The sequence below is a fragment of the Pseudophryne corroboree genome, chromosome 6 (assembly GCF_028390025.1).
Source record: "Pseudophryne corroboree isolate aPseCor3 chromosome 6, aPseCor3.hap2, whole genome shotgun sequence".
Lineage (NCBI taxonomy): Eukaryota > Metazoa > Chordata > Amphibia > Anura > Myobatrachidae > Pseudophryne > Pseudophryne corroboree.
The window spans coordinates 499,434,928-499,458,453 of NC_086449.1; the positions used below are offsets into that span (position 1 = coordinate 499,434,928).

A 23,526-nucleotide genomic window follows, 5' to 3' on the forward strand; every position below is an offset into this window, starting at 1 on the left:
TATCTCTCTCTGCACATGTTATATCTGCCCCCCCTGCAGTGCACATGGTTTTGCCCAACTGCTAAAAAATTTCCTGCTGCGATCAACTCAGAATTACCCCCATAGTACATAAACCATCATACAAAACTTCCCCTTCTGGTAAATCCCTGGAGCATGCTCTGCATGATGCAGGAGCATCCACTGAGTTACTGTCATTCTGTTAGACATTATGTACATATGCAACAACAGAGCGACTTAGGGGGTAATTCCAAGTTGATTGCAGCAGGAATTTTGTTAGAAGTTGGGCAAAACCATGTGCACTGCAGGGGAGGCAGATTTAACATGTGCAGAGAGAGTTAGATTTGGGTGTGGTGTGTTCAATCTGCAATCTAATTTTCAGTGTAAAAATAAAGCAGCCAGTATTTACCCTGCACAGAAACAAAATAACCCACCCAAATCTAACTCTTTCTGCACATATTATATCTGCCTCCCCTGCAGTGTACATGGTTTTGCCCAACTGCTAACAAAATTCCTGCTGCGATCAACTTGGAATTACCCCCTTAGTACGATAAATCCAGACTACGTACAATACCTGCAAATAAATCCGGTATTTTGTGACTGAGTATACAGTAAAATATGCGTATTGGATAAATACTGTGACGCACTATATTAGCAGACCCAGACGTACCTAGCCTCTTAGGGTACAGAATATAGATACAGTTATATCTGGGAAACACTGAAAGTGAAACCACACAGCAGATACAGGCACACACAGTCACAGGCAATGCAGAAATTATTAAACATTAAAGCTGCACTGGACTAGAATATATATCACAGCGCAATTCTAGACCGGAGGTATATATTAGAATACTCATACAATATATTAATTAATATTAATATATTATACAGTATATTAAGGGCTACAAGGCTGACCTAGCCTGGCTGACATAGGCAGGGTGTACAAATCAAAGTGTAGAAATATAAGTGTTTATCAGGCTATACTTAGCCTGTACTTATTATCAATCATATTTAACCCCTGCAGAGGCTGTGATCTAACTTCTATTTTCATGTTCATCTTCTCATCTACAGGTAACTACTGCTCCCAGCAGACACTGATACATTGGGCTTAGTTAATATTACTGCATTCTTAGGTAACTACTGCTCCCAGCAGACACTGATACATTGGGCTTAGTTACCGCTTTTCCACTAGCTATAAAAACACGGTTAAATGCGCGGGGGGTGCGCATTTACCATGTTTTTTTTCTAGTGGAAACGGCCCCCTCTGCAAATTCCCGGATCAAGTGATCCGGGAATCCTACCCGGGTAGCTTGCCGGTTGAACACGTGTTCAACCCGTTAAGCTGTGTAGTGTAAACGGAACCCGTGTCGATGCGACACGGCTCCCGTTCACAGTGTATGGAAGGGCGGCACTGGGAGATCATGTGATATCCCAGCGCCGCCCCGGCCGCGTCAGCGTCACCAACCCGGCAATATGCCGGGTTGGTGAGCGCAGTGTAGAAGGGGGTTCTAGCACGGGTCGCAGCCGTGTCAGGTTCCCGGCTGAGACCCGTGCTAGCAAGTGGAAAAGGGGTATTAATATTACTGCATTCTTAGGTATCTACTGCTCCTAGCAGACACTGATACATTGGGCTTAGATAATATTACTGCATTCTTAGGTAACTACTGCTCCCAGCAGACACTGATACATTGGGCTTAGTTAATATTACTGCATTCTTAGGTAATTTGAAATTATTTTAAGAACAGTCTGATCTGTTAATGTTTTGTGTTTCTGTGATGGTATCTCTCCCCCTCAGCATCTGTTTGTTTTAAATTTATTGCTCTCCTCACTACCCCTCTGTGGGTGATGGGTAGTGAGGTGTGGCCTTAATCAGGGAAAATTCAAACACTTGGTATTTGGTCTACTGTACATATTAAGGGTTTCAAGGCTGACAGCCTGGCTGACATAGACAGGGTGCAGAAATAAAAGTGTAGAAATAAGTGTTTATCGAAAACTGAAAGGAAACATCAAGCACCTACAACAACCACAAATGAACTTCTTTGCAACTTCTAATGTATGTATATACAGGTTGAGTATCCCTTATCCAAAATGCTTGGGACCAGAGGTATTTTGGTTATCAGAGTTTTCAGTTTTTTGGAATACATGCATACCATAATGAGATAATAAGATTTTACTCACCGGTAAATCTATTTCTCGTAGTCCGTAGTGGATGCTGGGACTCCGTAAGGACCATGGGGAATAGCGGCTCCGCAGGAGACTGGGCACAACTAAAGAAAGCTTTAGGACTACCTGGTGTGCACTGGCTCCTCCCACTATGACCCTCCTCCAGACCTCAGTTAAGATACTGTGCCCGGAAGAGCTGACACAATAAGGAAGGATTTTGAATCCCGGGTAAGACTCATACCAGCCACACCAATCACACCGTATAACTCGTGATACTATACCCAGTTAACAGTATGAAATATAACTGAGCCTCTCAACAGATGGCTCAACAATAACCCTTTAGTTAAACAATAACTATATACAAGTATTGCAGACAATCCGCACTTGGGCGCCCAGCATCCACTACGGACTACGAGAAATAGATTTACCGGTGAGTAAAATCTTATTTTCTCTGACGTCCTAAGTGGATGCTGGGACTCCGTAAGGACCATGGGGATTATACCAAAGCTCCCAAACGGGCGGGAGAGTGCGGATGACTCTGCAGCACCGAATGGGCAACTCTAGGTCCTCCTCAGCCAGGGTGTCAAACTTGTAGAATTTAGCAAATGTTTTTGACCCCGACCAAGTGGCTGCTCGGCAAAGTTGTAGAGCCGAGACCCCTCGGGCCACCTTCCTCGTGGAATGGGCTTTCACTGATCTAGGATGCGGCAGTCCAGCCGCAAAATGTGCAAGCTGAATCGTACTACAGATCCAGCGAGCAATAGTCTGCTTTGAAGCAGGAGCACCCAGCTTGTTGGGTGCCTACAGGATAAATAGCGAGTCAGTTTTCCTGACACCAGCTGTCCTGGAAACATAAATTTTCAGGGCCCCGACTACGTCCAACAACTTGGAATCCTCCAAGTCTTTAGTAGCCGCAGGCACTACATAGGTTGGTTCAAATGAAAAGCTGATACCACCGTAGGGAGAAACTGGGGACGAGTCCTCAATTCTGCCCTATCCATATGGAAAGTCAGATAAGGGCTTTTACATGACAAAGCCGCCCATTCTGACACACGCCTGGCCGAAGCCAAGGCCAACAGCATGACCACTTTCCACGTGAGATATTTCCAATCCACGGTTTTAAGTGGCTCAAACCAATGCGACTTTAGGAAATCCAACACCACGTTGAGATCCCAAGGTGCCACCGGAGGCACAAAAGGGCTGAATATGCAGCACTCCCTTAACAAATGTCTGAACTTCAGGCAGTGAAGCCAGTTCTTTCTGGAAGAAAATCGACAGAGCCGAAATCTGGATCTTAATGGAACCCAATTTGAGGCCCATAGTCACCCCTGACTGTAGGAAGTGCAGAAAACGGCCCAGCTGAAATTCCTCCGTTGGGGCCTTCCTGGCCTCACACCATGCAACATATTTTCGCCATATGCGGTGATAATGGTTTGCGGTCACTTCTTTCCTAGCTTTAATCAGCGTAGGGATGACTTCCTCCGGAATGCCCTTTTCCTTCAGGATCCGGCATTCAACCGCCATGCCGTCAAACGCAGCCGCGGTAAGTCTTGGAACAGACAGGGCCCCTGCTGCAGCAGGTCCTGTCTGAGCGGCAGAGGCCATGGGTCCTCTGAGATCAGTTCTTGAAGTTCCGGGTACCAAGCTCTTCTTGGCCAATCCGGAACAATGAGTATAGTTCTTACTCCTCTTTTTCTTATTATCCTCAGTAACTTGGGTATGAGAGGAAGAGGAGAGAACACATAACCGACTGGTACACCCACGGTGTCACCAGAGCGTCCACAGCTATCGCCTGAGGGTCCCTTGACCTGGCGCAATATCTTTTTAGCTTTTTGTTGAGGCGGGACGCCATCATGTCCACCTGTGGCCTTTCCCAATGGTGTACAATCATTTGGAAGACTTCTGGATGAAATCCCCACTCTCCCGGGTGGAAGTCGTGCCAGCTGAGAAAGTCTGCTTCCCAGTTGTCCACTCCGGAAATGAACACTGCTGACAGTGCTAACACATGATTTTCCGCCCATCGGAAAATCCTTGTGGCTTCTGCCATCGCCATCCTGCTTCTTGTGCCGCCCTTTTGGTATACATGGGCGACCGCCGTGATGTTGTCTGACTGGATCAGCACCGGCTGGTGTTGAAGCAGGGGTCTAGCCTAACTTAGGGCATTGTAAATGGCCCTTAGTTCCAGAATATTTATGTGTAGGGAAGTCTCCTGACTCGACCATAGTCCTTGGAAGCTTCTTCCCTGTGTGACTGCCCCCCAGCCTCGAAGGCTGTCATCCGTGGTCACCAGGACCCAGTCCTGTATGTCGAATCTGCGGCCCTCTAGAAGATGAGCACTCTGCAGCCACCACAACAGCGACACCCTGGCCCTTGGAGACAGGGTTATCAGCCGATGCCTCTGAAGATGCGACCCGGACCACTTGTCCAACAGATCCCACTGGAAGATCCTTGCATGGAACCTGCCGAAAGGAATTTCTTCGTAAGAAGCTACCATCTTTCCCAGGACTCGCGTGCATTGATGCACAGACACCTGTATTTGTTTTAGGAGGTCTCTGACTAGAGATGACAACTCCTTGGCCTTCTCCTCCGGGAGAAACACTATTTTCCTGTTCTGTGTCCAGAACCATACCCAGGAACAGTAGACGCGTCGTAGGAACCAGCTGCGACTTTGGAATATTCAGAATCCAGCCGTGCTGTTGTAGCACTTCCCGAGATAGTGCTACTCCGACCAACAACTGCTCCCTGGACCTCGCCTTTATAAGGAGATCGTCCAAGTAGGGATAATTATAACTCCCTTTTTTTATTTTTGAAGGAGTATCATCATTTCGGCCATTACCTTGGTAAATACCCTCGGTGCCGGGGACAGACCAACGGCAACGTCTGGAATTGGTAATGACAGTCCTGTACCACAATCCTGAGGTACTCCTGGTGAGGAGGGTAAATGGGGACATGCAGGTAAGCATCCTGGATGTCCAGTGATACCATGTAATCCCCTTCGTCCAGGCTTGCAATAACCGCCCTGAGCGATTCCATTTTGAACTTGAACCTTCGTATATAAGTGTTCAAGGATTTCAATTTTAGAATGGGTCTCACCGAACCGTCTGGTTTCGGTACCACAAACATTGTGGAATAGTAACCCCGGCCTTGTTGAAGGAGGGGTACCTTGATTATCACTAGCTGGAAGTACAGCTTGTGAATTGCCGCCAGTACTACCTCCCCTTTCTCCGAGGGCAGCAGGCAAGGCTGATTTGAGGTAACGGCGAGGTGGAGTCGCTTCGAACTCCAGCTTGTATCCCTGTGATACTACTTGCAGAACCCAGGGATCCACCTGTGAGCGAGCCCACTGGTCGCTGAAGTTCCCGAAACGCGCCCCCACCGCACCTGGCTCCACCTGTGGAGCCCCAGCGTCATGCGGTGGACTCAGAGGAAGCGGGGGAAGATTTTTGATCCTGGGAACTGGCTGTCTGGTGCAGCTTTTTCCCTCTTCCCTTGACTCTGTGTAGAAAGGAAGCGCCTTTGACCCGCTTGCTTTTCTGAAGCCGAAAGGGCTGTACCTGATAATACAGTGCTTTCTTAGGCTGTGAGGAAACCTGAGGTAAAAAAAAATTCTTCCCAGCTGTTGCTGTGGATACGAGGTCCCAGAGACCATCCCCAACAATTCCTCACCCTTATAAGGCAGATGTGCCTTTTAAAGTCAGCATCACCTGTCCACTGCCGGGTCCCTAATACCCTCCTGGCAGAATGGACATTGCATTAATTCTGGATGCCAGCCGGCAATATCCCTCTGTGCATCCCTCATATATAAGACTACGTCTTTAATATGCTCTATGGTTAGCAAAATAGTATCCCTGACCTGACAGGGTAACAGGGGTGGTAGTCATGTGACCGCCGGTCGGCTGACCGACAGTCACATGACCTCCTCCGTGAGCCCGACGGCTCACTATCCCGATGGTCGGCATGCCGACCAACAGGGACTATTTCCACTCGTGGGTGTCCACGACACCCATAGAGTGGGAATAGAACCCGTGGCGACCGCAGGTCGCCACCGAGCCCGCAGCGTGGCGAGCGGAGCGAGCCCGCAAGGGGCTTGCTGCACTCGCCCCTCCCCGCTGGGATCCCGGCGTCGGTATGCTGCCGGGATCCCGGCGTCGGTAAGGTGACCGGCGGTCAGGAGACCGCCGGTCACCCGTACTACACCCGGGTAACAGACCCCGCTGCAGCAGCACTATCCATGCTGAGGCAATTGCAGGTCTCAGTATAGTACCTGAGTGTGTATATACAGACTTCAGGATAGCCTCCTGTTTTTTATCAGCAGGCTCCTTCAAAGTGGCCGTATCCTAAGACGGCAGTGCCACCTTTTTTGACAAACGTGTGAGCGCCTTATCCACCCTAGGGGATATCTCCCAACGTGACCTATCCTCTGGCGGGAAAGGGTACGCCATCAGTAACTTTTTAGAAATTACCAGCTTCTTATCGGGGGAACCCACGCCTCTTCACACACTTCATTCACTCATCTGATGGGGGAACAAAACACTGGCTGCTTTTTCTCCCCAAATATAAAACCCCTTTTTTGTGGTACTAGGGTTAATGTCAGAAATGTGTAAAACATTTTTCATTGCCGAGATCATGCAACGGATGTTCCTAGTGGATTGTGTATATGTCTCAACCTCGTCGACACAGGAGTCAGACTCCGTGTCGACATCTGTGTCTGCCATCTGAGGTAGCGGGCGTTTTTTGAGCCCCTGATGGCCTTTGAGACGCCTGGGCAGGCGCGGGCTGAGAAGCCGGCTGTCCCACAGCTGTTACGTCATCCAGCCTTTTATGTAAGGAGTTGACACTGTCGGTTAATACCTTCCACCTATCCATCCACTCTGGTGTCGGCCCCACAGGGGGCGACATCACATTTATCGGCATCTGCTCCGCCTTCCACGTAACCTTCCTCATTAAACATGTCGACACAGCCGTACCGACACACCGCGCACACACAGGTAATGCTCTGACTGAGGACAGGACCCCACAAAGTCCTTTGGGGAGACAGAGAGAGAGTATGCCAGCACACACCAAAGCGCTATATAATACAGGGATTCACACTTCCCACAGTGATTTTTCCCTTATAGCTGCTATAATACACAATTTTTCGCCTAAATTTAGTGCCCCCCCTCTCTTTTTAACCCTTTGAGCCTGAAAACTACAGGGGAGAGCCTGGGGAGCTGTCTTCCAGCTGCACTGTGAAGAGAAAATGGCGCCAGTGTGCTGAGGGAGATAGCCCCGCCCCTTTTTCGGCGGACTTTTCTCCCGCTTTTTTATGGATTCTGGCAGGGGTATTTATCACATATATAGCCTCTGGGACTGTATATTGTGATTTTTTGCCAGCCAAGGTATGAATATTGCAGCTCAGGGCGCCCCCCCCAGCGCCCTGCACCCATCAGTGACCGGAGTGTGAGGTGTGCATGAGGAGCAATGGCGCACAGCTGCAGTGCTGTGCGCTATCTTGTCGAAGACCGAAGTCTTCTGCCGCCGATTTTCAGGACCATCTTCATGCTTCTGGCTCTGTAAGGGGGACGGCGGCGCGGCTCCGGGACCGAACGATCGAGGTCGGGTCCTGTGTTCGATCCCTCTGGAGCTAATGGTGTCCAGTAGCCTAAGAAGCCCAAACTAGCTCCAATCAGGTAGGTTCGCTTCTTCTCCCCTTAGTCCCTCGTAGCAGTGAGTCTGTTGCCAGCAGATCTCACTGAAAATAAAAAAACCTAAAATATACTTTCTTTTCTAGGAGCTCAGGATAGCCCCTAGTGTGCATCCAGCTCAGCCGGGCACAAGATTCTAACTGAGGTCTGGAGGAGGGTCATAGTGGGAGGAACCAGTGCACACCAGGTAGTCCTAAAGCTTTCTTTAGTTGTGCCCAGTCTCCTGCGGAGCCGCTATTCCCCATGGTCCTTACGGAGTCCCAGCATCCACTTAGGACGTCAGAGAAATCATGGTGAAGGGACCTAAATCTAAGCACAGAATGCATTTATGTTACATATACACCTTGTACACACAGCCTGAAGGTAGTTTTAGCCAATATTTTTTATAACTTTGTGCATTAAACAAAGTGTGTCTACAGTCACACAATTCATTTATGTTTCACATACACCTTATACACACAGCCTGAAGGTCATTTAATACAATATTTTTAATAACTTTGTGTATTAAACAAAGTTTGTGTACATTGAGCCATCAAAAAACAAAGGTTTCACTATCTCACTCACACTCAAAAAAGTCTGTATTTCGGAATCTTCCGTATTTCGGAATATTTGGATATGGGATACTCAACCTGTATTACTCTGCAACCCTCACTTTGTGATCACTATGCAAACAATCTATGCTTAGCAACTTTTCCTCTATCATGAATTGCATGCAATTATAATACTTGTACTTAAAATTTGACTTATTAATCCATACTTCATGAAGGTCTATATGCCTGTTTGTCTAGTCCAATACATTGTAATCTATTGCCTTTCATCAACATCACATTTTTCTCATTGGTAGCCTGTATTAATTAGCCATAGTGTTCATTACATGCAATCTAGGATCAGCTGTGCTGGTCAACGTGCATCCACATTCATAAGGTGTTTGTAAATGAACAGCTGAACAACACCAGTAATCAAGTATTTGAATGTTCAACTTAAAAACCTGCACATACATTCATGCTCTAGCCTCAATACCTTCTTTCGCAAACACACCATGCATCTCAAATTGTTGTACTTCATTGCAATCCATGGTATTCTCTCCAAAGTAACATTAACTACTTTCCCTGCAACCCACCCTTCTGTACACATTGCCGCCTCAATTATCCACACACCTCTTATTAACACTCATGAGCTTTTTACTCATCTTTGTACTTTAACAATAACATCCATAACTGGACACCATAAAAATTCACAAACCTCATACAACTATATCTACTTCTCTCTCTTACTGCTATAAGCTGGTGACATTTCACCTAATCCAGGCCCCAACACCTGCCCCACTCACATTTACCTGATTTACAGCAATATAGAAATACAGCTAACCTCATAAACATCACGTCTCCCATCACCCTCCAAATCACTAAAATGTGGCTTATGGAATGCACGCTCTGTTTGTAACAAACTAACATCTGTTCGTGACCTCTTCATATCGAACAACTTCAACCTGCTGGCTATGACAGAAATATAGCTAACACAACCAGAAACGGCCTCCGCTGCTGCACTGTCACACGGTGGTCTCCACTTCACCCCCCCCCCCCAGGCCTGGTAACAATAAAGGTGCTGGAGTTGGATTATTACTATCGCAATCTTTCGCATACACAGTTCTACAACAAGTTCCATCACTCACATTTACATCATTTGAAGTACATTCTTTCAGAAATGACACTCCTTTTTCTCTGCGTGTTGCAGATATCTATCGCTCACCTGTTTCTCCTCACAATTTCTAGATTATTTTTTTGCTGGGCTCCCTCACTTCTTATCCTCTGACATCTCCACCATTATCATGGGAGATTTCAATATTGCTATTGATAGTCCAAAATCTGCTGCTCATGCCTCCAATCTACACTCTCTAACCTCCTCTCTCGGCCTCTCACAATGGACTGACTCCTCTACTTATCAGGAGGGCCACTGCCTATGCTCCGTTTCTGAACTCACTAACACTCCTTTCCCACTCTCAGATCACAACCTTATCAACTGCATGCTCTCCTCTAATACTTCAAACTCAGTGTCGCTAACATCCTCCAATCCTCCTCAAACCCGAAGAAATATTAATGCAATTAAGAACTTCCACCTCACTGCAACAACTGCTTTCACCTATTTCTGCATTCACTTCTCCTGATATGGCTGTATCACACCTGAACCAGACTCTAGAGATAGCCCTTGTCGAAGTGGCTCCAGCTACCCATCACACTTCACGTAAGCATAGATGTCAACCGTAGCACTCTAAAGTAACAAGACACCTACAAAAACTGTCGCGTAAAGTTGAACGCCAGTGGCGTAAATCTCGTATTCCAAGTGACTTCCTCACATATAAGACTGTCTACCACTCTTATCGTAAGGCTCTGGACACTGCCAAACAAACATATTTCCAAACTCTCATCTCTGCTCAAGCCTCTAACCCCAAACGAATTTTTAATACATTTAAATCACTTCTCAACCCTCCTTCACCCAACCCGCCAGCCACTATCAAGGCACAAGATCTTGCTTCCTACTTCAAGGAGAAGATTGATAAGATCCAAGATGAAATGGTATGCTCTTCCTCAACCAATGAGGTCAATTCCTTACCTGAACCCTCTGGCACTTTCTCTTCATTTGATTCCACAAATGAAGATGAAGTATCAACACTCTTCTCATCCTGCTACTCTACTACCTCTCCTCTTGATCCAATAACCTCACAAATAAGTAAAGCTCTGTCTCCTGTGCTCATCCCAACCTTAACAAACATATGTAATCTCTCTCTCTACTGGTATCTTTCCTTCACTGTTCAAGCATGCAGTGATTACTCCCATTCTGAAAAAACTAAATTCTGACCCTAACACTCTCTCAAACTACCGTCCCATCTCTCAGCTACCATGTCTCTCCAAGCTACTTGAGAAACTTGCCTACACTCGCCTCACACACTTTCTTAACTCATACAACTTTAAGGACCCACATCAATCAGGCTTTCGTTCCCAACACTCAACAGAGACAGAACTGACTAAAGTAGTGAATGATCTGGTCACCGCGAAGTCTAAAGGCCATTACTCACTACTTATTCTTCTAGATCTCTCTGCTGCTTTTGACACTGTGTCCACTCTCTTCTCATACAAACACAGCAATCCCTAGGTCTTCAGGACACGGCCCTCTCTTGGTTCCTATCCTACCTATCTAATCATTCTTTCAATGTCCGTTTCTCTGAATCCACCTCTTCTTCGCTACCTCTTTCAGTTGGAGTACCGCAGGGCTCAGTCTTAGGTCCTCTGCTTTCCTCAATCTATACCTCATCTCTTGGGAAACTAATCAGCTCTTTTGTATTTCAGTATCATCTGTACGCAGGGGTGGTCTTCAGGTTGCCGACTGTCAGGATCCCGCCGCACTGTATACCGGCGCCGGAATTCCGACAGCCGGCATACCGACAGATTTTCTCCCTCGTGGGGACCGCGCCACCGTGACCGCAGCGCGGCGAGCCCGCAAGGGGCTCATTTGCGCTTGCCACGCTGTCGGTATACCGGCGGCCGGGCTCCCGGCGCCGGTATGCTGGTCGCCGGGAGCCCAGCCGCCGGCATACCATACTACACCCGTACGCAGATGATACTCAAATCTACCTATCCTCCCTTGATTTGTCTCTATCTGTATTGGGCCAGGTCACTGAATGCCTCTCTGCCATTTTATCTTGGATGTCATCTCGCCACCTCAAACAATATTTCCAAAACAGAGTTAATTATACTTCCACCGGCCAATAGTAGTTACCAACCTGATATTTCTATCACTGTTGAGAACTCTACAATCAACCCTACACCACAAGCCCGCTGCCTAGGTGTCATACTTGACTCTGAACTGTCCTTTACTCCCCATATTCAATCGGTCTCAGAACCATGTTACATGCATCTAAGAAACATATCCAAAATACGATCACACCTTACAAAAAGACTGCTAAAACCCTAATCCATGCTCTCATTATCTCCCACATTGATTATTGCAATAGTCTTCTCACCATTACAATCCATTCTGAATACAGCTGCAAGGATAATATTCCTCGCTAGACGTTCATCGTCTGCAGACCCACTTTGTCAGTCCCTCCATTGGCTACCTGTATTCTACCGTCTTCAATATAAAATACTGTTACTTACACACAAGGCTATTAACCACACTACACCAACATACATCTCTCTGCTTATCTCAAAATATCTCCCAACCCGGCCCCTTCGCTCTTCACAAGATCTACGTCTATCAACACTCATTACTTGCTCCCATGCACGATTACAGGACTTTCTTCGGCTGCACCCATTCTGTGGAATGCCCTACCACGTACAATAAGACTCTCATCCAGGGCCGGCCCAAGCTTTATTTTTATGGTAAGCGAATATAGATTTTGGTGCCTCTTGATAAGATATTTTGCAGACCTATACAGCAGTGAGGTGTCCTTGACGGTTGCTTTTCTGGATCCCTGCGGACAGAATACAGACACCGGCATCCTGACAGTGGAAATCTCAAGAGTTATTCATATAGAACATAAGCCTAATCCTTCCCCATCCCCTAACCCTCCCTTCCCACAGTGTAATCCTAAACCTCCCTTCTCGCAGCCTAACCCTAATATCCCCTCCTGCAGCCTAACCCTAACTCTCTGTACCCGCAGTTTAATCCTAACCCTCCCCTCCTGCAGCCTAACGCTAACCCTCTGTTCCTGCAGTCTAACCCTCCCTTCCCGCAGCCTAACCTCCCCTCCCGCAGCCTAACCCTCTGTACCCGCAGTCTAACCCTAATTAGTGGCGTCACAAGGCGAGTGCGGGGGGTGCGGCCCGCACCCGGGTGTGACACCAAATGTCAGCTCCTCCGCAGTGACAGGAGCCAGGTGCTGCAGTGTGAAATTCTGCTACAGCACCCGGCTCCTGTCATAGCAGAGGAGCCGACAGCGCACTGAGACCGTCTCTGGGGGAAAAGCCCAGCATCTCCGGAGATGCTGGGCACGCCCCCAGAGTGACGATTCCAGGATCCCCGTGAAGCCACGCCCCCTAACTGTAAGACCACGCCCCTTTTGCCGCGATCGCGGCAGGAGATCAGGGGTGCGCACCGGGTGTCACCACACCCGGTGACGCCTCTGACCCTAACCCTCCCTTCCCACAGCCTAACCCTCTGTACCCGCAGTCTATCCCTAACCCTCCCTTCCCACAGCCTAACCCTCTGTACCCGCAGTCTAACCCTAACCTCCCTACCCGCAGCCTAAATCCAATTTACCTTCCCACAGCCCAACCCAAACTTACCTCCCACATCCCAACCCTCTTTACCTGCAGCCTAATTCTAACCCTCCCTTCCCGCAGCATAAAACCTATCATCCCCTCCCGCAGCCTGACCCTAACCCTCCCCCCGGATACATACATGTAAGATGTCAGCTGTCGGGATTCCGGTGACGGTATTCTGTTGTGCTAACTACATCCTGTCCTGGACTGAGGAAGAGGCATGTGATTGTATACGAGTTGGAGAATGTGTTACATTACCACCTCACAGTCAACTATATACCAGCCTCTTTTTCCCAGAACATCACATTGTTTCTCCTGTAAGTGTCTCCAACATGACACAAGTTTTTTCCATAAACATAGTCCAACATATATATTTCATGGTACTCCAAAGTCAACTAAAACAACTGCCTGAGCAAACTCCACAATGAAAGCTACAAAAAAAAAAAAACAACAACATAAAAAGAGGACTTGGAGTATATGACAAACTTCTGTATCCACTTTCTGCACTAACCATTTGTATTTTCACCCCATCTATTTTTACCAGCCACTGTCAGTCTGTCACCCTTCCCCTCCCCACGAGTTCCCCGCTGCCTGTTAAATGCAGCTTCTATTTGCTCTACTCACCTGATCCAGCAGCTGTGCTTTCAGTGGCTGTGGTGTGTTGGCTAGGTGGTCTCCCGCAGCTGTTCTCCCTCCTGTCACTGAACGGAGCAGGTACAGGTGCCTTGCCCCTCCCCCTCTGCACCTCCTGAGTCAGGGTAGATGCTAGAACCAAGTGGGCTAAAGGACCTCTGACATCAGGGGGAGGAGCAAGGCCGGCAGGATAGTAACTTCATTATCCACGCCACCAACTGTTCCCATTAGTAAACCTGTGTCGAGTGAAGCAAACCCACAAGGGTACATTTCGGGTACTATGTTCGGGCCTTGTTCCTCCCCCTAGTGACGTCAAAGGTCCTTTCCCCAACTTGGTTTTAGCCATAACCCCTGGGTCAGCCTATGTCTCAGACACAGACAGCTTCCTGGTACCAGGCAAACAGCTTCTCTCCCAGCCCCAACCCCTGATGCTATTGGCGCCCGGACTTTCCTCTCAGCCCACACACTCACACCAGCCCTCCAACAGCTCTGTTGGCTCTGTGGTGTCTAGCTACTGTTTGCCTGGTTCGCCTTGTGCAAAATCCGTCTCTGGCACTGCTGGCTCATTAAGCCCGGGCCAGTGGGATCTATCCCTGACACTAGTGATGAGAGTGCGGGGGGGCGCAGCATATATGACAAGGTAACAGCGCACACACTAACCTGCAGAGCGAGGCGACAGGTGGGATCAGGGCCAGATTAGGGCAACTAATTTGTAGGGTCCCCGAACAATAAAATTATAAACATCATGCTACACTGTACCCCCAGTATGAACTTTATGCCACAATGTCCCCAACATGCTACATTGTGCATGCAGTATAAGCATTATGCCCCACTGTGCCTCCAGTATGAAAAACAGCCTACTCCAGTACACCAGTACTGCCCCAGTATGGCACATATTGCCCACCCACACTATACCACACAGAACCCCCATATTAATACTATGACCCAGTGCCACAAAGTGCCTCCCAGTATGCCACACGGAGTCCACTTTATTATGTTCTCATGTCAGCTCATTGTAAATAAAGCCCCTTTTTATTAACATTATGTCCCAATGATCCCCCCCCACCATGCCACATAGAGTCCATGGGTGCTTACCTTTGGTTGAGGCCTCTAGCTGATTTAGAGCATCCAGAAATGTCTCCTGCTGCAGAATGCATGGTCCTTACATGCTACAGAATGTCTCCCAAGTCCCTTAAGCATGTAATAAAAAGGGACTCAGGACTGCTGCTCCAGCTCCTCATCTGTGTGCATAGTGTACACACAGCCACAGAGCAAGGACTGAGCACAGCCGCAACTACATATCACTTCAGCAGTCACATTCTGTATCTCCATTTTGGGTCCTCGCACATAGATGTTCTGTATACTGCCTGTACCCTGCCACCTTCACACAAAGCTGCCCATGACACTGCCTAATGCGGCTTTCTTACAGACTGCACAGAAAGGCCTGTTACTGTGTCCACACGGACTGACCTGTGTGGGGCCCCTTGTGTGTCAATCTGGCCCTAGGTGGGATGGGGGGAGCGGAACCTCTAGCTGATGTGCGACAGGTGGCTCCCTGGGTGACACAGTGCAGGTGCCTCCACAGTACCGCACACAGAGGCTCTGACTCCCTCTGCTGGTGCACAGAGCTAATGCAGGCACTGTGAAGGAGACGGGCACCTGCTGGTTAAGTGATCCGCTGCGCCCTCCACAATGCAGCGCTCTACGCAGCTGCGTAGTCAGCGTAATGGTCGGGCCGGCCCTGCTCTCCTCTAGTCTTCAAACCTTCAAGCGCTCCCTGAAAACTCACCTATTCAGACAAGCTTATCAAATTTCAGAACCTTCATAGCTTTCCTATCCAATTATATCACCACAGTACAGTCCACACTTATCCTCACATATTTTCTTTCTTCACTCTCCTTTCCTCCTGACCCTGGTTCATCACTGCTGTGATGCGATATCATGCAGCCCACCAAGAACCTCTACAATCTGGTGGACAACTATGCAATAGATAGCACATATCCTTGTGTATCAATGCCTATTTCCCCAGAGATTGCGAGTAGTGCCTTCCTACCTCTATGACTGTTTGTTTTTACCCAGTTTTGTCTTCTAATTGTGACCAGTTCTAAAGTGCAACAGAATTTGCTGCGCTATATAGGAAACTGTTATAAATAAATAAATAAATTCTGTAACAGGTACACTTTTTCTTAACTAACGCTGTCTGTATCAAGACATGTAGAATACTCAAGTGTTTGTAAAGTCACGGCGCTGTATACAGGCGGCTTTACAATGGAGACCTTGCCCTGCAGTCCCAGAGACCAACAACCGCAGCTGTGCTCAGAAGATGGCGCCCAGCGTCTCAGGCAGGGAGTGAGGGATAGTGTGAGGCAGCACCAGGGCGGCAAAATCTGCTCAGAGATAGTGCCCTGGGCCGGGGGAGGGGCTACAGGTCAAGCACCACCTCCCCTATGCTGGACTTCCACCCCAGGTACTGTGAGTCTTATTAATGGGGTGTTAGTACACCCGACCTGTACTCAGATGCCCAGGTGGTCTAGTGGGATCCCTGCTTGGAGACATTGTCCACGCCAGAGCCGCAACCAGTTTCCCTAGGTCACGGACGGAACGCGATTTAATGACGGGTCCCGTCTAGGGCACCCTCTTATCTCCTCCTTGTAGCAGCCACGTGAACCAGGAGAGCATCTGAGACAGTGTGCCTAAGCCGGAGCATCTCCGCCTAAAGTACACGGGAACTGAGCCGCGGTAGTATGAGACGCCGCTTGGGAGGTGGTGGAGCTGCAGCGCTGAAGTGTCACCCTGACATACAGAGCTGACAGCCCAGAGAAAAAATCTTCCTAGAAGCTTTTTCAGGGCTGCCCAGTACAGCCCTCCTGTTAGGTGACCTGCTGCTGCAGGCACCAACTCGAAAACTGAGCTCTAGTGCATGGAGGCGGGGTTTATAGAGGAGGCCCCAATGCAACCTGGGACAGCCTAAAGCTTTAGCCTGTTGGTGCCTCTGGATCAAGATCCACTCTACACCCCAATGTGTTCCTGTGGAAACCAATATATCCTGCTGCAGAAATTACATTTAGGAGCCGATTGGTTGGTACTTTATCACTGTGCAATTTATCACTCTGCAAGGCTTGATAAATCTGGGCCAAAAAGTCTTAACTAATATCAATGTTTCTTAAAAGACAGAAACTAAAAAGTACCAGGTCTTTCTGTACGATAGCTTGTTGTTTCTGCTGTTGGACACCTTTACACTCATTTTCTTCTTCACAAACATCAGTATTTTCCTTTACATTTTCTTTTTCCTGTGGAGAACTAGAGGAAGTCGGTAACTCCTAAAAATAAGATAAACAATATAAATATTAAACACACTTTATACAAAAATCATTGCACTTTGTTTACATGGTACTTTTCCCTATCCCCCCAACACAATGGGGGGAATTCAAATGTTTGAAAGTCAGTTGGGTGTGTCTGTTTTTTCCTATCTAATAGACAGGAAAAAACAGACACCCAACCAACTTTTCAAACATTTGAATTCCCCCCATAATGTCTGTGTCTAGAACATTTACACATATTAAACTGCACTGATAACTTCATGCTTTCGCATGTATCTATTTCTTCAGATACAAAACTTTTGCTTCTTAAACCGATTGCTGTTTTTCTATTTTGGTACTTTTTGGGCTCATCAAAGTCCAACACTAATCTCTCTAATTATTTATGCACAGCCATCCACATTATACCTGGGTTTGTTTTTGTTTTTTTAGAAGACTTTACATTTCCAGAAAAGAGGATTTTGGTACTTACTGATAAATCTATTTCTCTGAATCCACTCGGGGAAACTGGGGCCCTCATTCCAAGTTGATCGCTAGCTGCTTTCGTTCGTAGCGCAGCGATCAGTCTATAAAACGGCAATTCTGTTGATGCGTATGGGGCGCACTGCGCACGCGCGTCGTAATTTCACAAAAGCCGATGCAGTTTTACACAAGCTCTAGCGGCGCTTTTCAGTCGCACTGCTGGCCTCAGAGTGATTGACAGAAAGTGGGTGTTTCTGGGTGGTAACTGACCGTTTTCGGGGAGTGTGTGAAAAAACACAGGCGTGCCAGATAAAAACGCAGGAGTGGCTGGAAAAACGTAGGCGTGGCTGGGCGAACGCAGGGCGTGTTTGTGACGTCAAAACAGGAACTAAATAGTCTGAACTGATCGCTAGCTAGGAGTAAGTCTCGAGCTACTCTGAAACTGCACAATCTTTTTTTGTAGCAGCACTGCGATCCTTTCGTTCGCACTTCTGCTAAGCTAAGATACACTCCCAGAGGGTGGCGGCTTAGCTTTTGCACGGCTGCTAAAAGCAGCTAGCGAGCGATCAACTCGGAATGAGGGCCTGGAACTCTTCAGACAGCTGGGGTGTGAAGTATGCAGACCGGAGGTAGCACAATCTAAATAACAAATTTATGTACAGCTGGCTCCTCCCCCTTCACGCCTCATAATCCCTCAGTTTGAAAATTTTTACGGAGAGAAGAGGGAACATGAAAATTAAGGCCTTATGGAAAGGAACCAACCGTAGCAACAAGTCAAACAGCAACCAAGAACCATTAACATAATCATGAAAACTGTCTGAACTAAATTTAACAAGAACATGCAGGTTGACAGCACAGAGGTGGGGCGTCCAGTGTCCCCAAATGGATTCAGAGAAATGGATTTATCAGTAAGTACCAAAATCCTCTTTTCTCTTTCATCCACTAGGGGACACTGGAACTCTTCAGGCAGCTGGGGACATCCCAAATATACTGTCCGAAGCCTGCAGAACCAAACGTACAAACCTGGTATCCCTAGACGCAAACGTATCATACTTGTAGAATAGAGTGAACGTGTGTGAGTGGAGGCTCCTCTAGCTGCTGCCCATGAAGCACCCACTGATCTGGTGGTATGAGCACCTACCCCAAATGGGACCCTCTTACCACTAGAGATATAAGCCTGTCTGATGGTAAATCGTATCAATCTGGCTAGAGTCTATTTAGAAGCCCCTGGAAGAAAGAGACCATAATAGGCTGATTAATGTGGAAACCTGAAAACACCTGTCAAAGTCGGAAAAATATCATGCTACACGTTGCCATATATCCACCCCATGCGCGTGCTTGGTCTAAGATACACGTGCACATTCTCTCCCGTGCGTGCGCATATTCGCAGTTGCGTGACGGCGCCTCCTCGGCCATGCGCTCGAGCGCATGGTATGTGCATTTACGGTAGAGTTTGTGTGCGTCTAGCGGGCGACTCAATCGTTACATAGTAAATCCAAATAGTATGTTTTATAGGTAATGTTCCCCTTAATAATAACTGTAAGTTTGTTTATTGTAACTGGTCGCTGGACACAGGAATTCCTCTTTGCATGGTACGAAGGGTCAGACAGGGCTTGAGCAGTTGTGTTTGGTACCTAACTAAAGAACATTTTATTAGAAACAATCCGGTGCTGGTTAGGTAAAGATTAATCGCTCCTGCGTATAGTTATGTCTATTAGTAGTTTCTGGACATTTACTATATTTGCGGTTCATTATCCATGCGGCGGGAATTCTGAGATTCCCTCCCACCTGAGCAGTTTGATATAGTCACAGCCCACCTGTTCAAACTAACCTATGACCTTTTGTTATGATGCGAGGAGACATTCCTGTGTCCAATGAACAATGAGATTATAGGTCCCTTTGTAGTATACTGTACGCAGTGTATATAAGGACAGCCAGCCTGGCCAGCTCAGTCTTCTCTCCACAAACGGTTTTCATCTTGACTAACTCGGAGCTGGTACCAGGACTGCGCAGCGATCATTCCCCAGTGTGTGTAAGTTATTCTCTGTGACCATTCTAAAACTCTGACTGTATTTTGCCACGTTCTCTCTCTCTCATTGTATGTTATTGTTTGCGATTGTGCCGCTATTATATATTTATGTGTAGTTATTCTGCTTAGATATTGATGTTAGCCTGTAGTGTATGAACTGTTAACTGTTTTCCCCTTTTGATATAACTAAATCTCGTTAGTAAAGGTTTTGGAGCCTTAGCAAGGTATTGTGTGTTTATTACATTGCTGAGGGTAATCGGAGCGTCTCAATCGCTCAAGCAGCTTTCAAATTAACAAGGTTAAGCAGCGTTATATCGCTACAGTATTTCAGTAGTAAGGTTTACAGTATATACTCAATCTTTCAGTGTGTTGCATACAAGGTTTACTGAGTGTCATCCCCTGAGCGTCTGCGCCGCTTGTGTTCCGTTCGTGGTCACGAGCGTCCGCTACGCTAGTAGCGTAGCATTACGGTAGTCGGCCGCCTATAGCGTGCTCGACACCAAGCGTTAGCTGTGAGCGAGCGTGCCGCATTTGCGTCTCGACCACGGCTAAGCATCTGCTACGCTAAGTGCGTACCCTTACGGTACCCCATACGCCAATTGCGTACCGAGTCTCTTACCCACATATAGTGAATGTTATAAGGTAATAAATCGGCACTATCACACCTTAGGGAGAAACTCTGCTTTTGTACGGAGCTCCGCTGTGTCCTCATGAAAAACGAGAAAGGAACTATTACACCATAGAGTGCCCAACTCTGAGACCCTTCTTGCTGATGCCAAAGCTAAGAGCAGGGTAACTTTCCAGGATATATATTTAAGATCTGCTTTCGCCAATGGCTCGAAAACTGCCAATTTAAAATATGAGCACTAAATTTAGATCTGAAGGAGCCGTGGGAGGACGAAAAGGTGGTTGTATCCTCAACACACCTTGTAAAAATGTCTGAACCTCCTGTAAGGACGCCAGATGTTGTTGAAACAGAATAGAGAGGACCGAGACTTGTACCTTCAAGGATCCCATCCTCAAACCTCCATCTAAACCATTTTGGAGAAACCACAAAAATCTATTAAGGTGGAACTCTCTGGAATTCCACCCTTTAGACTGACACCAGTCCTTGTACTGCTTCCATATTCTATAGTAATGTGCAGCAGTGACTGTTTCCTTGCAGCTAACATAGTGGTGATAGCCGATTTTGCAATACCCCTGTCTCTCAGAGTCCTGGTCTCAAGAACCACGCCGTCAAACGTAGACGGTTCAGGTCTGGGTGAAGGAATGGGCAAGAGGTCTTCTCTCTGAGGCAGCCTCCAAGGATCTTCCGCCAGGAGTCCCCTCAGGTCCGAGTGCCAACTCCTGCAAGGCCATAAGGTCCATCTGCGGTAGACCTCACCTTTGTACTACTGCCTCGAAAACCTGTGGGTGTGGACACCACTCCCCTGGATGCATACCTTGGTGACTGAGGTAGTCTGTTTCCCAATTTTCTACCCCTGGAATGAAGACTGCTCACAGGATTATGTTGCACTTTTCTGTCCAAGACAGGATCCTTGTGTCCTCTTTTAAAGCCATGCGGCTTTTTGTTCCTCCCTGATGGTTTATGTATGCCGCTGCCGTCACATTAGCTGACTTTACTCTCACGTGTTGAGCCCTCACTAGGTCTTCTGCCATAAGAAGTGCATTGTAAATGGCTGTTAGTTCCAGAATATTTATTGGAATTCTGCTCTCCTGCGGTGACCATCTTCACTGAAACTGGTGGTTTTCCAGTACTGCTCCCCATCCTGAGACTGGCATCTGTTGTCAGAATCTTCCAATCCCAGATTCCAAACCTTTTCCCCGCTGCCAAGTTCCAGTGGCCCGACCACAAAATTAAGGAGGTGCTGACCTGTGGCGACAAGTGAATCCTTTGCCGGAGAAACCAGTGCACGCCTGCCCCCTGGGCAATCAGATTCATCTGAAAAGGTCTGGAATGAAGCCTGCCGTATTGGATCACTTCGAAGGATGCCACCATCTTTCCAAGAAGCTTTAAACAAAAATGCAGAGAGACCGTCTGACTCTGCAGAACCTGACGTACCATTTCCTTGATGTCTGAATCTTGTCTTCTGGGAGAAACACTTTCAGATGTATCGTATCTAAAATGAGACCCAGAAATTGGAATCCTCTGCGTTGGTTGTAGGTTGGATTTTTTGAAATTCACGATCCAGCTGTGTCGAATCAGAAACTGATGAGTGGTCTGAGCACCCCTGATCAACTGGTCCTGAGGGGGAGCCTTGATCAGAAGGTCGTACAGATACGAGATGACCGTTACCCCTAACGATCTCAATTTCGCGACCATGACAGCCATGATCTTTGTGAAGATTCTCGGGATGATGATAGGCCGAAAGGTAGGGATCTGAACTGGTAGTGATTCTTGTCCACTGCAAACCGTAAATAGGCTTGGTGTGGGGTCCAAATTGGAACATGGAGGTACGCATCCTTTATGTCCATGGACACTATGAACTCTTCTTGTTCCAGTCCCGCAATAACCGACTGTATTGACTCCATCTTGAACCTGTACATTCTCAGAAACTGATTTAAAACTTTTAAATCGAGAATTGGCCTGACTGAACCATCTGGTTTTGGCACTACAAAAAGATTTGAATAAAATCCCGTTCCTCTTTGAGAAGTCGGAACAGGCATAATTACTTCCGTCTGAAGTAACTTTTAAATAGCAGTATCTAATGCCCTAGCTTTCTGTGGACATTGAGGAAGGCCTGTTGTAAAGAATTGAGAGTGAGGGTGGTTTAGAAAATCTATCCTGTATCCCTGGGAGATAATATTGTTGATCCAGACTTCTGGTGAGGTTTCGGCTCAGGTGTCCTGAAACCTTTCCAACCGTGCGCCCACCATAGGAGACCCAAGGTGAGCTGGGAGACAGTCATGCTACGGTCTTGTCAGCAGGTTTAGGGTCCTGCTTTCTGGTTGTGGTCTGGGAATGGCCTCTACCTCTGCTTCCACAAGCTTAACCACCAAAACCTCTTCCTCTAGCTTGAAAGGATTGAGACCTAAATTAATTGAACACCGGACCAGAATAATTTCTCCTGACCGGTAGAGTGGTTCTAGGATACGTGGTAGGCAGAAAATAGGAATTTAATACCTACCGGTAATTCCTTTTCTCCTAGTCTGTAGTGGATACTGGAGTCTTGTACTTTAGTACCATGGGCTATAGATCAGGTCCACTGGAGCCTGGCACTTTAAAACTTTTAGTGTGTGTATGTGTGCTGGCTCCTCCCCTCTATGCCCCTCCTACCAGACTCAGTCTAGGAAAACTGTGCCCGAGGAGACGGACATAATATGAGAGAAGAACAATACAACAGCGGTGAGGCAACAAGCCAACACACAACTAGAACCAAAAGGAGGGCGCTAACCAGAACAGAGGATAGCAACACCAACCTAACCCGGATAGCACGGCTATCCCAACAACATAATGGGACCGCAACGTCGGTCCAACCAAATACTTACACAGGTAAGCAGGAACGAAGCACTGAGGCGGGTGCCCAGTATCCACTACGGACTAATAGAAAAGGAATTACTGGTAGGTATTAAATTCCTATTTTCTCTTACGTCCTAGTGGATACTGGGGTCTTGTGCTTTAGTACCATGGGGAAGTCCCAAAGCTCCCAAACGGGTGGGAGAGTGCTGAGACTCCTGTAAAACCGCCTGACCAAACCGAAGGTCATCCTTGGCCTAGATACCGAACCTATAGAATTTGACAAACGTGCTCGAACCAATCCAAGTTGCAGCTCGGCACAATTGTAGGGCCGAAACCCCCCCGGGCAGCCGCCCAGGAAGACCCCACCGACCTTGTCGAGTGGGCCTGAATAGACGTCGGCAAGGGCAGAGCCGACGAAATATAGGCCTGTTGAATGGTCAACCTGAGCCAACGAGCAATAGACTGCTTAGAAGCTGTCCTACCAATCCTGGAGGCATCATAAAGGACAAATAGCGAGTCA

At 47.5% G+C, this 23,526-nt stretch overlaps 1 protein-coding gene across 1 annotated transcript in view; it reads right to left on the reverse strand.

The window, feature by feature from the left end:
- RPAP3 (RNA polymerase II associated protein 3) overlaps positions 1 to 23,526 on the reverse strand; it is a 255,507-nt gene that overhangs the window by 98,294 nt on the left and 133,687 nt on the right. The window contains exon 8 of the mRNA XM_063927361.1: positions 16,927 to 17,058. Within this exon, the coding sequence (XP_063783431.1) occupies positions 16,927 to 17,058 (132 nt within the window). The remainder of the gene's footprint in view (positions 1 to 16,926; positions 17,059 to 23,526) is intronic.